Consider the following 18,233-nt stretch of genomic DNA (forward strand, 5'->3'; position numbering starts at 1 on the left):
CAACGGATTCTTTTTTCTTTTTTTTTTCTTTTGTTGGGTACTACTTTGACCTGTGGGTGCTGTACGCTTTACTTTCATCCTAATCTCACCGTTCGTGTTTTGGCTAGAGTTAGGGTTACAGTAGGTGAAAGGGGGGCAGCCAGTGTTCGACAATGTGGAGCTGAGGGCACAAGGAGTGCTACACTACCTAAGCCAAAATATACAAAAAACAATCATCTGGGCAATGCTGGTTCTACTAAGCTTGAATACTTTAATAATGACAAACTATTTGTGTTTCAAGTAAATATAACACATGAAAATAACAATATGTCAAGTATATTCAAATTTTCTGGATATGTGGGGCTGAAGCCACCAGTCACACAAATATATATTAATACACAGCTGCTGAGCTAAATGCCTATTCATATTTATTGCTGATAATCTGTATTTTGTAAAACTGTTTGGCACATTGCTTAGCTACCAGACGTCGAAATACATTCGTACACTTGAATCATTTAGCCGAAGCTGATATTTGTAGTGACTTAAACAAGGAGTTATGATTCAGTGCCTTGTTCAGGGCAGAGGAAACATATTTTCAATTCCCTGGACCACCGCAAGTCAAACTTACTCATTCACCCTCTCTTTAGTTTTAGGTTAATTAAGAAATGCTAGTGAGCCATGAGCAAATTCAGACATGAGTTGATTTCCACTACAAGTGTCCTATTTACACTTGGTGGCAAATGTTTACACTGGAATACATGTTTTCCGGACTCATATCAAATGTTTTCACTGGAATACATGTTCCGGACTCATCAAATGTTTTCACTGGAATACATGTTCCGGACTCATATCAAATGTTTACACTGGAATACATGTTCCGGATTCATATCAAATGTTTATGCTGGAACACATGTTCCGGACTTATATCAAATATTTACGCTGGAATACATGTTCTGTCCGGACTCATATCAAATGTTTACACTGGAATACATGTTCCGGACTCATATCAAATGTTTACACTGGAATACATGTTCCGGACTCATATCAAATGTTTACACTGGAATACATGTTCCGGACTCATATCAAATGTTTACACTGGAATACATGTTCCGGACTCATATCAAATGTTTTCACTGGAATACATGTTCCGGACTCATATCAAATGTTTTCACTGGAATACATGTTCCGGACTCATATCAAATGTTTTCACTGGAATACATGTTCCGGACTCATATCAAATGTTTTCACTGGAATACATGTTCCGGATTCATATCAAATGTTTATGCTGGAACACATGTTCCGGACTTATATCAAATATTTACGCTGGAATACATGTTCTGTCCGGACTCATATCAAATGTTTACACTGGAATACATGTTCTGGACTCATATCGATGCATCGTGGGCCGTTTTCAATAAGAGAAGGTTTAAAATGCGTGACAGTAGGTTTATGGATAAAAGCACTGGACAAGTGGTACATATTATTGTTTTATTTCTGTGTTTACAGTGTGTATAAATAAAAAGGTAGTGGTGGGATTGTACTCCACCTGGGGTCTATATTGCAGTGTACCTGAGGTTTGTGGCTGTGGAGTGAAAAATATTGTTGCAACACACAATATAACAATAACCTTAGGATAGTGTCCACAACACACCTTGAAATCCCAGCACCGGCTGATTGATCTGACAGCTGTGTTCAGCAACGTTTCAAAGACTCTCAGGCTGAGAAATCATTAGTAAGTGACGAATAATAGTATGTATGTCCCAGCTCCTCTTTTATATGGCAGACATAGAAATAATGAGAACCAGACCAGACACACACTGGGGTTCTGAGTGGCCCTTTCCTAGATGGATTCCAGTTCTCATTAGTGTGGTTTTATTTGCCGTAGAGATTCATCGGCTGAACCAGCCGTGCTGCCAGACTGTTAATTATGCAGAACGTGTGTTTTGTGTTGTGTGCTAATTCATTCTGAATGAAACATGCATTATTGATGAGTGAACACACAGACTCTCTGCCCCTGTCTGTCCATCTCTTCATCGCTGTCTCTGTTTATTACTTGCTCTCTCTGTCTCGTTCTCTACATCTCATTCCCCCCCATCTTCTTTTCTTCGCTGTCTCAGATTCTGCCTCATTCTCTCTACTTCCGTCCCTTTCTCTCCATCTGTTTCCCCCCTTCTTTCTGTGTCTCTCTTCCTCTACATCTCTCTGTTTCTCTCTGTTTGACTCAGACTGTTCCTCCCCTCTGTGTTGCTTCATTAACATCTTGAGCGGTACATTGCAGTGTGAGCTTAGCCAGCACATCTTGCTTCATGATGAGATTGAAACGTGGGTTCTGGTCCAACCAGCAGAGGCATTTATGACAATAGAAGAGGTTATTTGAGCCCAGTCAACACAGTCGACCTCAAAGCTACTTAGTAACTTCGTAATCCTAAAGAGTAAATCTTCTTTCTTGCTTGCCAGGTCCTGACCTCACTCCACATGCAGCTAACCTGTCATAGCGCATACGTATAAGCAAGTGTTAAACACACCATGGTTTAGAAAATAGTTTGTGTCAACCGCATTTCATACCACACAGTCTCAATAGAACATGTCCTTGGGGCATCATTCACACGTAAACCTTCTTGGAAGTAAAAATGTCCCTGGGTAATTTAAACAAACTTCTGTTGTTTCTAAAGAATCTACCCCATCAGCAAATCAACCATGTACCCGTTTTCCAAAAGTTATTTGAGGAACCAGTTGCTTTTGTTTTCAAAGAACTTCTAGGGATTCCCTCAGAGTCTGAGGAACCCCGGGTGGATCCGCCAATAACTTTGTATTTATTGCAGGACAAACAGATTCGTTACCATAATGCCCAGAGCCTACAACTTAGCCAGCATTCCACATCCTTGTATACATCTTTTAAATATATATCAGAAGTAAACCGTCCAAATTCCACACTTTGCCACATCTTCTGATGTGAATGATCTGAAACTTCTCCTGGGGACCCACAGCCATTCCATGTTTCCCAGAGCCAGCACACCAGAATCAATATGTCAACTAATTATTAAGTACCTGGCTGCTTGATTCAGGTGAGCTAGTTTCAGGGATACATCTAATACATGGAATGGCTGTTGGTCCCCACGAGAGGGTTGAGAACCACTGGTCTATATGGCCCAGTCTATATGCAGCACCGGGTAAGAGGTTCTGCTGTGTGTGTGTGTGTGTGTATGTTGAGCTAAGATCAGGGAAAGTCACATTCTGGTAGCCTAATTCCATATAACCCTCCTGATCTTAAAATACCTCATCAGGCATTAACAGCGTTTCTGAGCTGGCGTGCTGTCTGGGTCTGTGTTGGTCGTGTGTGTGTGAGGCTGTCAGGAGAAGGTTCCGCATCCCTTCATTCCCTGATGTAGCAGGAATTATCCAAGTTGGATCCTTTCAGGCCTGCAGGGTTGGATGTCTCCCACTCAGTTAGACACACACACAAAACATTGTACACAACACATGTACACACACACACACACACACACACACACACACACTGTTTACAACATGTACACACAAACAGTATACAACATGTACACACACCCACACAAACACAGTACATTAGACACGAAGAGTACACAGCACACACACACACACACACACACAGGGAACTCCCTACCGCCTCCCACCCACGTAACAAATATGCAGTCTTTTTCTCTGTAGTTAAATAGATTAAAAGATATGTAGTCTTTCTCCATGTAGTTAGATAGACTACATATCTGTTAATCTTTCTCCATGTAGTTAGATAGATTAACAGATATGTAGTCTTTCTTCGTGTAGTTAAGTAAACAGATATGTAGTCTTTCTTTGTGTAGTTAAGTAAACAGATATGTAGTCTTTCTTTGTGTAGTTAAGTAAACAGATATGTAGTCTTTCTTTGTGTAGTTAAGTAAACAGATATGTAGTGTTTATTTGTGTAGTTAAGTAAACAGATATGTAGTCTTTATTCGTGTAGTTAAGTAAACAGATATGTAGTGTTTATTTGTGTAGTTAAGTAAACAGATATGTAGTCTTTCTTCGTGTAGTTAAGTAAACAGATATGTAGTGTTTATTTGTGTAGTTAAGTAAACAGATACGTAGTCTTTCTCCCTATAGTTAATGATTATTTATCATTAATTAAATTAATCACATTTCTCACAACACACCCTTTAAAATTGGTAAATAAAATGTATTTTTTATGTGATTGGCTTTAAGTTTTTGCGGTAGTGTCAAAGAAGAGAAGTGGCTAAATTTAGACTGGTCCATTGTATTTGAGATCCTACTGCCTCTGGACGTCTCGTGCTCGGGAACCCAGCGACGTCTCGTGCTCAGGAACCCAGCGACGTCTCGTGCTCAGGAACACAGCGATGTCTCGTGCTCGGGAACCCAGCGACGTCTCGTGCTCGGGAACACAGCGACGTCTCGTGCTCGGGAACACAGCGACGTCTCGTGCTCGGGAACCCAGCGACGTCTCGTGCTCGGGAACCCAGCGACGTCTCGTGCTCGGGAGCACAGCGACGTCTCGTGCTCGGGAATACAGCGACGTCTCGTGCTCGGGAACCCAGCGACGTCTCGTGCTCGGGAACCCAGCGACGTCTCGTGCTCGGGAACACAGCAACGTCTCGTGCTCGATGTCATGATTCCAGAGATGTTGTAGTAAATACCAATATCAGCGAAATTCCACGATTCTCGATACCCAATTAGATACCACGGTAAAAAACGAAAACAAGCAGATATGTAAACAGATATGTAAATCCCATGTACTTAAGAAAACAGCAGAGGTTACACATACACACACACACACACACACACACTTCTACTCAGTGCAAGCGGTATTTTACATTTATTGACATGGTGACAGACCATGAGTCCGGAAATATTTATTTCAAACGCAAACGTTATATTTTGATGATCGAGGTCACAGACTGAACTGTAAGGACGGCAGCCTGCTGCTACAAGCTATGGTTACGGTAGCCTTTAGCGTTTAGCCATTGATAGGCTCACGAGGCCACACCTCCAATCTCGTCTGGCCTCCTAGTGACATTCTAGGCCTGGTTTAAGAGGTTAAGCCATTTCAAATGTAGCATGGAACATAGTTGGCCAGGCTACACAGCAATGCCAGCTGTCTCACACAAAAATAAAGTGTATTTCAGGATAAGAATATAACAAGGATAACACTTTGGATACGTTGTTAATATAACATGAATTGAAACTCATTCATCTTGAATTCTTTAAATAAATCTGCATACCAAAGTATCGGTTCTGGTGACAGCGATGTCAGCGGAAAGAAAGAGATCACAGACAGGCATCTGGACTATCTGAGGAATTCAGCACTGTGTTGTAACAAAACCCATTTTCTGTTCCACTTGGGCGGGATGAGCCCTAGTGAACAGATCTGCTGCATTTGGGAACAATCTTACACCAAAGGTTCCGCACGCACACAGACACACACAGACACACACACACACACATGCTCTTACTCCCTTTGTCCTCCAGCACAGTGATGCCTGTCTGGGATACCCTGTCACAGACAGGAATCGACTCGAGATCCTGGTGGGTTTTTTGTGTAGTGTCAGTCACCTGAACCTCAGGCCCACCACCAATCTGAGTTAACCTGGAACCAAGGTCTTACATAACCTGTCCGACGCTCGATTACGTTTCGGAACCATACCTGTTACGACATGAGATTAGAACCAGGATCTGAGCTCGAGCTTATGGCCCGCCCCTCTCCGTTGGCGTGGTACGGGCGGTAGGTCCTCTTAAACAGCCCGACAGTGTCTACGGAGGGAGTGTCTGTCCGGGAAATGGGGTTCGTCAGTTCACACCGGAACCCCGAAATCCTCCAGAGTTTAGGGGGTGATGATGTCACCTGGCTGCCTAGATTCGGTTGAGTTCTAGCAATCGTGTGTCTGGGTGTGTTTTACTTACCTCCTGGAGACTAGAAGTCTGCAAGAGGTAAGTAAAACAGGTAAAATTTACCAGGTGGGATCGTACCTTTTAGGAAATACTAGGTTTACTGGCTTAGGGGTGAAGTTTAGGGTGAAACTTTGGGTTAGCCTTATTAGGTTTAGGATTAGAACATTACATTTTTCTTTTTGCGTCCCCACTAGATCAGTAATACAGGAGATGTGTGTGTGTGTGTGTGTGTGTGCGTGCGTGTGTGTGTAAAACCAGATTATATAATTATATCTTGTGCCTCTGAATTTTTGTAATCTTCGGCAACTCTGAGCAAATGCTGATATAATGAGTGATACCGAAACATAATATCTGTTGTAGAATGTTTTACTAAAATATACCCCAATTAACACAACCCCATGTTCTATCCTTTAAGTCCCAGAGAGGACTGAACTGTAACTACAACAATGGAAGCTAACCTTCATTAAGTTGTAGTAGCAATGGAAATCAGACCGCAGTTAAACAAATGCATTTAAATCTGAAAGACCTGAAGTACATAAAGATTTCCCATGTTTGACCAGTATTTCACCATTCAGGTTCTGTTTCACTGCGTTCCCCTCCGCCGCTTGTGTTTCTCACCTGTTGTCTTTTTCTCCTCTGCAGGGAAATGAAGCAAGTTACCCCCTGGAAATGTGCTCGCATTGTAAGTAGATTTGATTTCCTTCCTCAGGCATAAACACAAGAAAATAAAACTCCTCTCACAAACCTATACCCTCAAACAATCCTATTTCGTCTTGTCTGGGCTTGCTCCAAATATTTCAATAGAGCATCCAACGTCATTCCAAAACATAAGTTGCTCAAAGCAACCGAACCAAAAACAGAATTCATAGATCGAATAGATGAACCAGAGCCACAACTTTGTGTTTAGAGGTGGAGGAACAGCCTAGCAGGTCTTTAGGTTTACATGTGTGGGAACACAGGTCTTTAGGTTTAGAGCTGAAGGAACACAGGTCTTTAGGTTTAGAAATGGAAGAACACAGGTCTTTAGGGTTAGAGGAGGAAGAACACAGGTCTTTAGGTTTAGAGGAGGAAGAACACAGGTCTTTAGGGTTAGAGGAGGAAGAACACAGGTCTTTAGGTTTAGAGCTGAAGGAACACAGGTCTTTAGGGTTAGAGGAGGAAGAACACAGGTTTTTAGGTTTAGAGCTGAAGGAACACAGGTCTTTAGGGTTAGAGGAGGAAGAACACAGGTCTTTAGGGTTAGAGCTGAAGGAACACAGGTGTTTAGGTTTAGAGCTGAAGGAACACAGGTCTTTAGGGTTAGAGGAGGAAGAACACAGGTCTTTAGGTTTAGAGCTGGAGGAACACAGGTCTTTAGGTTTAGAGCTGAAGGAACACAGGTCTTTAGGGTTAGAGGAGGAAGAACACAGGTCTTTAGGGTTAGAGGAGGAAGAACACAGGTCTTTAGGGTTAGAGGAGGAAGAACACAGGTCTTTAGGGTTAGAGGAGGAAGAACACAGGTCTTTAGGTTTAGAGGAGGAAGAACACAGGTCTTTAGGTTAAGAGCTGGAGGAACACAGGTGTTTAGGTTTAGAGCTGGAGGAACACAGGTCTTTAGGTTGAGGGGGAGGAACAAAGGTTTTTATGTTTAGAGGTGGAAGAACACAGGTCTGGCAGGTCTTTCACCATAATCTTTGCTGGCACACAGTTTGCCTTTACGATCGGACAGCAACTAAAACCGACCCAACCGCTTCTGGTGTCACAGTGAAATTATAAATGTCAGGTGGTTAGGATGGTGCCTCATCATCAGCTGTCCACCAGGAAGAGGCAAGACAAACCAAACTCTTCAATGTGTGCAAATCCGGGAGGTGTTCGTTCACAAAATGGCAGAAGCTCCACTAATGCACTAACAGCAGGTAGACGGGGGGGGGCATCCCGAACCAGACCCTCGGCCCCACCCTCCATGACCGTGTGTTCCTGATGACACTCAAAGGGGGACTCACATAGAGTGGGGGATTAGCTCATTTCCTTCGGGTCACACCCTGGAAATCCACTTCCTGTTCCACATTCACATGTAGAACAAGCATTCAGTTCTTATGAACAAATACATTATTATGGATGGATTAAACCTCTTAAATATTTAGGAGTAAATTCATGTCATGTTTTGAAATCAGACTTGAACGTAGATATATACAGTTGTAATGAAGTATATATTTGCAGCAACGACTGACGCCAAATGCTTCTTCTAGTCATTCATCAGTCTGTCACAGCATTGGGGAGGATTTTGGTACTCCTCCTAGCGGGGTTGCATTAACTGAGTGACTTTTGCGGTTTTCTGGTATGAACTGATGTTTTAAGTACTGCCACAACACCTCAATGGGGTTTAGGTCTATAATTTGACTAGCGATAGAAGAAAGTCTGCAACTCTGATAATGCTCCAACAAAGAAATGTAATAAGATAAAACGTACAAATTCCCAAAGTTTTGATCACAAACAGATCTTCGTTGGGTTACTGCTGCATTGCTCCACGCTCCAGTGTGTGCCTGCACGCAGTTGTGCACGCTCGTTGATTAGCCCTTTCACCGGTGACATGATTTTACTCCGTCAGCTTTTACTCCGTCAGCTTGCGGAGAGTGGAGATGGAGGGCTGAGGGCAGAGGCTGAGGGAAAGGGAAGGGTCATTTGTGATTTTACAAACAGACAAATGCTCTTGAGTAACTACTTTTCCCATTCATCAATATTTCTGTTCTTCCTCCCCCAACCCCCCCACCCTCACACACACATTCCCCCTCCACCCTCGTTCAATCCTCTTTAAGCACTAAAACCCACAGGGATCTATATCGCTATCCAATATCTGTCATGAGCTAATGGCTAACCCACTGAGCTAAATGTACTGCATTCTGGGTAAGGGAGTCTCCTCTGACAGTTGGCAGCGGGACCAGGCTGCAGATTCCTCACAGGGAATGACTTGGACTGAAATAGGTGCCGGTCCTGCTGTTCGTGTTTTAGCTACAGGAGCTCCCCAACACTATGATGCCTATATTCTGTTGGAGTAACAGGAGGTCTGGCAGAAGAAGGTCTGAGGTGCTGGTACTCAGCCTGGTTCCTGCCCAAAGCCAACAGTGGCTCCACGTGACCCAAATTAATGTTAACTGTTTAAAACCTACAACCGGGACTCAGGTTCATTGGTGGTTGAGCCTCCCTGGAGTGGTGTAACAGAGAAAGACTGTTACACAGAGGGGGATGTGGGTCTTCTAACAACACCCCCCTCTGCAGTGCAGCGTCCCTGACAAAACCAACACACATCTGGGTCACTGCTGAAGGTTGGGTCTAGTTAGGACCAGTGGCCTACTTTACAGAGTGTATGTAATGAGATACACACACTCACACACACTCACACACACATCCATGCACACACACACACACACACACACACACACACACATGCATGTGCAAAAACACACACAGAGGCATAGAGCAATAGCAGCCATCTAGCAGTCATTGTCTGAAACGCTATCTGCGGCCTCCCAAAATAACCCTGGCCTGCATGTTGGAGTTCCTTGTTGCTAGGGGTTTCCCAGAGCCAAAGCAACGGTTGTCGAGAGGAGGGGTTAGTGAGGGAAGGAAGGGGTTTTCTCATGACAACACTGCTATATATACTGATCCCTGTCTCCATCTATCAGTCTATATACTGAACCCTGTCTCCATCTATCACTCTATATACTGAACCCTGTTTCCATCTATCAGTCTATATACTGAACCCTGTTTCCATCTATCAGTCTATATACTGAACCCTGTCTCCATCTATCAGTCTATATACTGAACCCTGTCTCCATCTATCAGTCTATATACTGAACCCTGTCTCCATCTATCAGTCTATATAATGAACCCTGTCTCCATCTATCAGTCTATATACTGAACCCTGTCTCCATCTATCAGTCTATATACTGAACCCTGTCTCCATCTATCAGTCTAGATACTGAACCCTGTCTCCATTTATCAGTTTATATACTGAACCCTGTCTCCATCTATAAGTCTATATACTGAACCCTGTCTCCATCTATTAGTCTATATACTGAACCCTGTTTCTATCTATCAGTCTGTCTATATACTGAGCCCTGTCTCCATCTATCAGTCTATATACTGAACCCTGTCTCCATCTATCACTGCTATATATACTGAGCCCTGTTTCTATCTATCAGTCTGTCTATATACTGAGCCCTGTCTCCATCTATCAGTCTGTCTATATACTGAACCCTGTCTCCATCTATCAGTCTATATACTGAACCCTGTCTCAATCTATCAGTCTATATACTGAACCCTGTCTCCATCTATCAGTCTATATACTGAACCCTGTCTCCATCTATCACTGCTATATATACTGAGCCCTGTTTCTATCTATCAGTCTGTCTATATACTGAGCCCTGTCTCCATCTATCAGTCTGTCTATATACTGAACCCTGTCTCCATCTATCAGTCTATATACTGAACCCTGTCTCCATCTATCAGTCTATATACTGAACCCTGTCTCCATCTATCAGTCTATATACTGAACCCTGTCTCCATCTATCACTGCTATATATACTGAGCCCTGTTTCTATCTATCAGTCTGTCTATATACTGAACCCTGTCTCCATCTATCAGTCTGTCTATATACTGAACCCTGTCTCCATCTATCAGTCTATATACTGAACCCTGTCTCAATCTATCAGTCTATATACTGAACCCTGTCTCCATCTATCAGTCTATATACTGAACCCTGTCTCCATCTATCACTGCTATATATACTGAGCCCTGTTTCTATCTATCAGTCTATATACTGAACCCTGTTTCTATCTATCAGTCTGTCTATATACTGAACCCTGTCTCCATCTATCAGTCTATATACTGAACCCTGTCTCCATCTATCAGTCTATATACTGAACCCTGTCTCCATCTATCACTGCTATATATACTGAGCCCTGTTTCTATCTATCAGTCTGTCTATATACTGAGCCCTGTCTCCATCTATCAGTCTGTCTATATACTGAACCCTGTCTCCATCTATCAGTCTATATACTGAACCCTGTCTCCATCTATCAGTCTATATACTGAACCCTGTCTCCATCTATCAGTCTATATACTGAACCCTGTCTCCATCTATCACTGCTATATATACTGAGCCCTGTTTCTATCTATCAGTCTGTCTATATACTGAACCCTGTCTCCATCTATCAGTCTGTCTATATACTGAACCCTGTCTCCATCTATCAGTCTGTCTATATACTGAACCCTGTCTCCATCTATCAGTCTATATACTGAACCCTGTTTCTATCTATCAGCCTATATACTGAGCCCTGTTTCCATCTATCACTCTATATACTGAACCCTGTCTCCATCTATCAGTCTATATACTGAACCCTGTTTCTATCTATCAGTCTGTCTATATACTGAACCCTGTCTCCATCTATCAGTCTATATACTGAACCCTGTCTCCATCTATCAGTCTGTCTATATACTGAACCCTGTCTCCATCTATCACTCTATATACTGAACCCTGTCTCCGTCTATCACTCTATATACTGAACCCTGTCTCCATCTATCAATCTATATACTGAACCCTGTCTCCATCTATCACTCTATACTGAACACTGCCTCCATCTATCAATCTATATACTGAACCCTGTCTCCATCTATCAGTCTATATACTGAACCCTGTCTCCATCTATCACTCTATATACTGAACCCTGTCTCCATCTATCAGTCTGTCTATATACTGAGCCCTGTCTCCATCTATCAGTCTATATACTGAACCCTGTCTCCATCTATCACTGCTATATATACTGAGCCCTGTTTCTATCTATCAGTCTGTCTATATACTGAGCCCTGTCTCCATCTATCAGTCTGTCTATATACTGAACCTTGTCTCCATCTATCAGTCTATATACTGAACCCTGTCTCAATCTATCAGTCTATATACTGAACCCTGTCTCCATCTATCAGTCTATATACTGAACCCTGTCTCCATCTATCACTGCTATATATACTGAGCCCTGTTTCTATCTATCAGTCTGTCTATATACTGAGCCCTGTCTCCATCTATCAGTCTGTCTATATACTGAACCCTGTCTCCATCTATCAGTCTATATACTGAACCCTGTCTCCATCTATCAGTCTATATACTGAACCCTGTCTCCATCTATCAGTCTATATACTGAACCCTGTCTCCATCTATCACTGCTATATATACTGAGCCCTGTTTCTATCTATCAGTCTGTCTATATACTGAACCCTGTCTCCATCTATCAGTCTGTCTATATACTGAACCCTGTCTCCATCTATCAGTCTGTCTATATACTGAACCCTGTCTCCATCTATCAGTCTATATACTGAACCCTGTCTCCATCTATCAGTCTATATACTGAACCCTGTCTCCATCTATCACTCTATATACTGAACCCTGTCTCCATCTATCAGTCTATATACTGAACCCTGTCTCCACCTATCACTCTATATACTGAACCCTGTCTCCATCTATCAGTCTATATACTGAACCCTGTTTCTATCTATCAGCCTATATACTGAGCCCTGTTTCCATCTATCACTCTATATACTGAACCCTGTCTCCATCTATCAGTCTATATACTGAACCCTGTTTCTATCTATCAGTCTGTCTATATACTGAACCCTGTCTCCATCTATCAGTCTATATACTGAACCCTGTTTCTATCTATCAGTCTGTCTATATACTGAACCCTGTCTCCATCTATCAGTCTATATACTGAACCCTGTCTCCATCTATCAGTCTGTCTATATACTGAACCCTGTCTCCATCTATCACTCTATATACTGAACCCTGTCTCCATCTATCACTCTATACTGAACACTGCCTCCATCTATCAATCTATATACTGAACCCTGTCTCCATCTATCAGTCTATATACTGAACCCTGTCTCCATCTATCACTCTATATACTGAACCCTGTCTCCATCTATCAGTCTGTCTATATACTGAAACCTGTCTTCATATATCACTCTATACTGAACCCTGTCTCCATCTATCACTCTATATACTGAACCCTTTACTGAACAGCATTCATAAACTGGATACAGCCAGTGTCAGTGCAGGGACAGCCATAGTCAGTGCAGGGACCGCAAGTGTAAGTGCAGGGACAGCCAGAGTCAGTGCAGGGACAGCCAGTGTAAGTGCAGGTACAGCCAGTGTCAGTGCATGGACAGCCTGTGTCAGTGCAGGGACAGCTAGAGTCAGTGCAGGGACAGCCAGTGTCAGTGCAGGGACAGCCAGTGTCAGTGCAGGGACAGCCAGTGTCAGTGCAGGGACAGCCAGAGTCAGTGCAGGGACAGCCAGAGTCAGTGCAGGGACAGCCATACAGTCAATGTTGTCCTGAGTTGCCAGATAGCAGAGTAATCTCACTATTGCACAGAGAGGGAGGGGGAGAGATTGAGAGAGAGAGAGAGAGGGAAGGGGAGGAGAAAGAGACTGAGGAAGAGAGATATGGGAGAGAGAGGAGAGAGGCAGGGAGGTTAATATGACAGTAATGTAAAGGGAGATGTAGGGAAGTTATCTCCACCTCACTACCCTAACCCCAGGGTTCAATTTAAAATCCTCATTTTCTAAATATTGTCCTAAACCAGCGTTTCTCAACCCTGCTCCTGGGCGCCCCCCTGCCCTGCATGTTTTAGATCTCTCCCTGCTATATCATCATCATCATCATCATCCGCTTATCCGGGGCCGGGTCGCGGGGGCAGCAGTCTAAGCAGAGATGCCCAGACTTCCCTCTCCCTAGACACTTCCTCCAGCTCTTCCGGGGGGACACCGAGGCGTTCCCAGGCCAGCCGGGAGACATAGTCCCTCCAGCGTGTCCTAGGTCTTCCCCGTGGTCTCCTCCCGGTGGGACGGGACCGGAACACCTTCCCACCCTATCTCACCCGAGCTTCTCACCCTATCTCTAAGGGATCGCCCAGCCACCCTGCGGAGAAAGCTCATTTCGGCCACCTGTATCCGGGATCTTGTCCTTTCGGTCATGACCCAAAGCTCATGACCATAGGTGAGGGTAGGAACGTAGATTGACCTGTAAATCGAGAGCTTCGCCTTGCGGATCAGCAATTTCTTCACCATGACAGACCGATACATCGACCGCATTACTGCAGAAGCTGCACCGATCCGTCTGTCAATCTCCCGTTCCTTCCTTCCCTCACTCGTGAACAAGACCCCTAGATACTTAAACTCCTCCACTTGAGGCAGGCACTCTCCACCAACCTGAAGTGGGCAAGCCACCCTTTTCTGATTGAGGACCATGGCCTCGTATTTGGAGGTACTGATTCTCATCCCCACTGCTTCACACTTGGCTGCAAACCGTCCCAGTGCATGGTGAAGGTCCTGGTTTGAAGGGGCCAACACGACAACATCATCCGCAAAGAGCAGAGACGAAATCGTGTGGTCCCCAAACCTGACACCCTCCGGCCCCTGGCTGCGCCTAGAAATTCTGTCCATAAAAATTACGAACAGATCCGGCGACAAAGGGCAGCCCTGCTGGAGTCCAACATGCACTGGGAACAAGTCTGACTTACTGCCGGCAATGCGGACCAAGCTCCTGCTTCGGTCGTACAGGGACCTGACAGCCCTTTGCAAAGGACCCAGGACCCCATATTCCCGAAGCACTCTTCACAGGATGCCGCGAGGGACACAGTCGAATGCCTTCTCCAAATCCACAAAACACATGTGGATTGGTTGGGCAAACTCCCACGAACCCTCAAACACCCCGTAGGGGGTATAGAGCTGGTCCAGTGTTCCACGGCCCAGACGAAAACCACACTGTTCCTCCTGAATCCGAGGTTCTACTATCGGCTGTATTCTCCTCACACCTGATATTGCAGGTCAAATCGAGGATCTAAACTGAACACTGTGAAATACTTTGGATATGGTTGCACCACTAAAAACAAAAAAAATACGCAACAAGAAACTTGCTCCCTGGTACACAGACAATACTAGACTACTCAAGCAAGCCTCCAGAATATTGGAGCGAAAGTGGCACTCCACCAAGTTGGAAGTATTCAGACTATCCTGGATAGACAGTACACTACAATACCAAAAATCACTCACATCTGCTTGATCAGCTTATTTCTCCAACCTGATTGAGGTGAACAAAAACAACATTTTGCTTCGATACAGTTGCAAAGTTAACAAAAAAGCAACGCTTAACAAATGAAGTGGGGCTTCACTTTAGCTGTAATTAATACATGAACTACTTTGACGAAAAGATCATCACCATTAGAAAAGAAATAACTGACTCCTTAAATAATTATAGTCCCCAAAATCTCAGTTGTCCTGAGAATGTCCTGAACCTCTCTGACCAGGTGTCACTGGGGACACTTACGATACCATATCGCTCGAAACATTCACTAACTTTGTAATGAGTTCTAAACCCACAAATTGTGAAATTGTCCAATTCCAACAAAATTACTTAAGGAGCTATTTCCTGTGCTAGGTCAGCCAATGTTGAACATAATAAATTGCTCCCTTTCCTCTGGGTGTATACCAAACGTACAAAAAAATTGCAAAAACCAAGCCTCCTCAAAAAAAAAAAAAAAAAAAAGAATCTGGATCCTGACATCAAACCTCCCGTTACTCACAAAATTCATAGAAAAATGTGTTTCCCAACAACTGAATACCTTCCTGAAGACAAATAACATTTATCAAATGCTCCAGTCTGGTTTCAGACCCCATCATAGTACTGAGACTGCACTCGTGAAGGTAACAAATGACCTTCTAATGGCCTCAGACGAAGGTTCTGCATCCGTCCTGTTGCTTCTTGATCTTAGTGCTGCTTTTGACACTATTGATCACTCCCTTCTCTCAGAGAGACTGGAAACCCATATTGGGCTACGTGGACATGTTCTAGCCTGGTTTAAATCTTATTTATCTGATAGATATCAGTTTGTTAGTGTGGATGGCATATCCTCTGACAAGTCAACTGTATGTTTTGGTGTTCCTCAAGGCTCGGTTGTGGGCCCATTATAGTTCTCACTATGTATGCTGCCTCTGGGCGATGTAATCTGGAATCACAATGTCAATTTTCACTGTTATGCTGATGACACACAGTTATATATTTCAATGAAGCATGGAGAAGCCCCAAAATTAGCTACTTAGGAAGCATGTGTTTCAGATATTAACTTCTTGCTTTTAAACTCCAGAAAAACAGAAATGCTCATTTTAGGACCCAAGAAACAATGAGCGTTGTTAGCAGATCTCACTGTGAACCTCGACGGCTGCATGGTTGTATCCCCAAAAAACTTAGCGTTACCCTTGACCCTGACCTCACCTTTGATGAACATATAAAATATGTCTCAAGATATGCTTATTTTCATCTTCGAAACATTGCAAAAATCTGAAACTTTTTAATAAAAACCGATGCAGAAAAACGAATCCATGCTTTTGTTACTTCTAGATTAGATTACTGCAATGCTCTTCTTTCCGGTTACCCAGACAAATCAATAAATAAACTTAAATTAGTGCTCCACACGACTACTAGATTCCTAACTAGAACAAAAAAATTGAACACATTACTCCAGTACTAGCCTCTTTACACTGGCTGCCTGTTAGGGTTAGGGCTGATTTTAAGGTTTTGTTGTTAACCTATAAATCAATAAATGGACTTGCTCCTACTTACCTCGCTGAAATGATCCAGCCATACATACCTACATGTAACCTACGATCGCAAGGGAGCAGCCGGAAGCATGGCATTCTCTCATAGAAATGCAAACTCAGTGCAAACTTTCAAGTGTCTACTAAAGACTAATCTCTACAGCACGGTCTATGATTAAGTGTAGTCTGGCCCAGGGGTGTGAAGGTGACCAGAAAGGCTTGATATTGTCCACCTTTGCTGTCTTGCCAGATGGGCTCTCATCACCACTGGGATGCCCTCCCTCCAATGCCATTCGGGGGTGGAGTCTCTGTGTTGCGCACTTGTGCAATTGGGCTGTACTCTGCTGGCCATTCTCGGCCCTCATTCAGGGTGGTTGCGGTTGGTGGGTGTCCCCTTGGTTGATGCCTGGCAATGTGGGTGGATTGATTTCCTGCCTGTTGGGCCCTGTCAGGGGCCTCCCCCAGATAGGACCACAGTGTCACCGGACCCCCCTGTCTCAGCCCCAAGGTCTTATGCTGCTATATTATTGTGCTGGGGGAGTAGGGTCAGTTCTTATTCTCCACTATAAATCCTTGTAGATATAAGAAATGTCTCCCGCCATTTTAAACATAGGAGGACATGAGGTCCTGGCCCACACCTGAGGTGTACCTGGCTTGAAAGACCCGTTGCTGTCCCTGTCCAAAGTGCTCCTGGTTGTGTTGCAGATCAAGATGATACCTGATGATTTCAGCTGCCACTGTGCTGACACCTCCCCCTCCCCCATGTTGTCCCTGTCCTTGTCCATCTGGTCATGCTTCCAACCTGGACTAAGTTTAAATAGACTCTGGACTCAGCCCACATGCATTTATTAATTATTAAAATTTTTACTCTTAATATGTTCACCCGGCACAGCCAGAAGAGGACTGGTCACCCATCTGAGCCTGGGTCCTCTCTAGGTTTCTTCCTACATTTTGGCCTTATAGGGAGTTTTTCCTACCCACTGAAATTCAACACTGCTGTTGTTTGGTCCTTGGGGTTTAAGGCCAGGTGTATTGTAATAGCACTCTGTGACAACTGCAGACGTAAAAAGGGCTTTATAAATACATTTGATTGATTGGTTGATTGACCTGATTCAAATGATCAGCTCATTATCAAGTCCTTCATGAGCTACATCAGGTATGTTAGGATAGGGAGAGATATAAAACGTGCAGGACAGGAGGCGTCCAGGAGCAGGGTTGAGAAGCACTGAACCTTAACCCTCCTGGCTGTCATTGTAATGGTGAAGTTGGGTATGTCATCTACAAAATGACATACCCTCCAGTCTGCTTAGAGATGTCGCTATCACCTACACAGTCATAAAATGAAATCCTTACATTATTCCACCTTTTTAAAATGTATTTTCAATGAATAAATAACTTTTAAACTTCAAATGTGTGGACACTGGGCCATGCCCTCTCAGTTCAGTCTGGTGTTGGACTATACAGAAACACACAGACACACAGATATACACAGACACTTAGATAGACACAGACACATACATAGACACAGACACAGACACATAGATAGACACAGACACACACATAGACACACAGACAGACACAGACACATAGATAAACACAGACACATAGATAAACACAGACACATAGTTAGACACAGACACACACATAGACACACATACAGAGACAGACACAGACACATACATAGACACAGACACATAGAAAAACACAGACACAG

At 43.6% G+C, this 18,233-nt stretch overlaps 1 protein-coding gene across 1 annotated transcript in view; it reads left to right on the top strand.

Moving 5' to 3' along the window:
• Positions 1 to 18,233, top strand: part of LOC106024317 (calcineurin subunit B type 1) — a 31,346-nt gene that overhangs the window by 4,758 nt on the left and 8,355 nt on the right. The window contains exon 2 of the mRNA XM_013134027.4: positions 6,538 to 6,577. Coding sequence (XP_012989481.1) covers positions 6,538 to 6,577 — 40 coding nt within the window. The remainder of the gene's footprint in view (positions 1 to 6,537; positions 6,578 to 18,233) is intronic.

Source organism: Esox lucius, chromosome 5, assembly GCF_011004845.1.
Source record: "Esox lucius isolate fEsoLuc1 chromosome 5, fEsoLuc1.pri, whole genome shotgun sequence".
Taxonomy (NCBI): domain Eukaryota; kingdom Metazoa; phylum Chordata; class Actinopteri; order Esociformes; family Esocidae; genus Esox; species Esox lucius.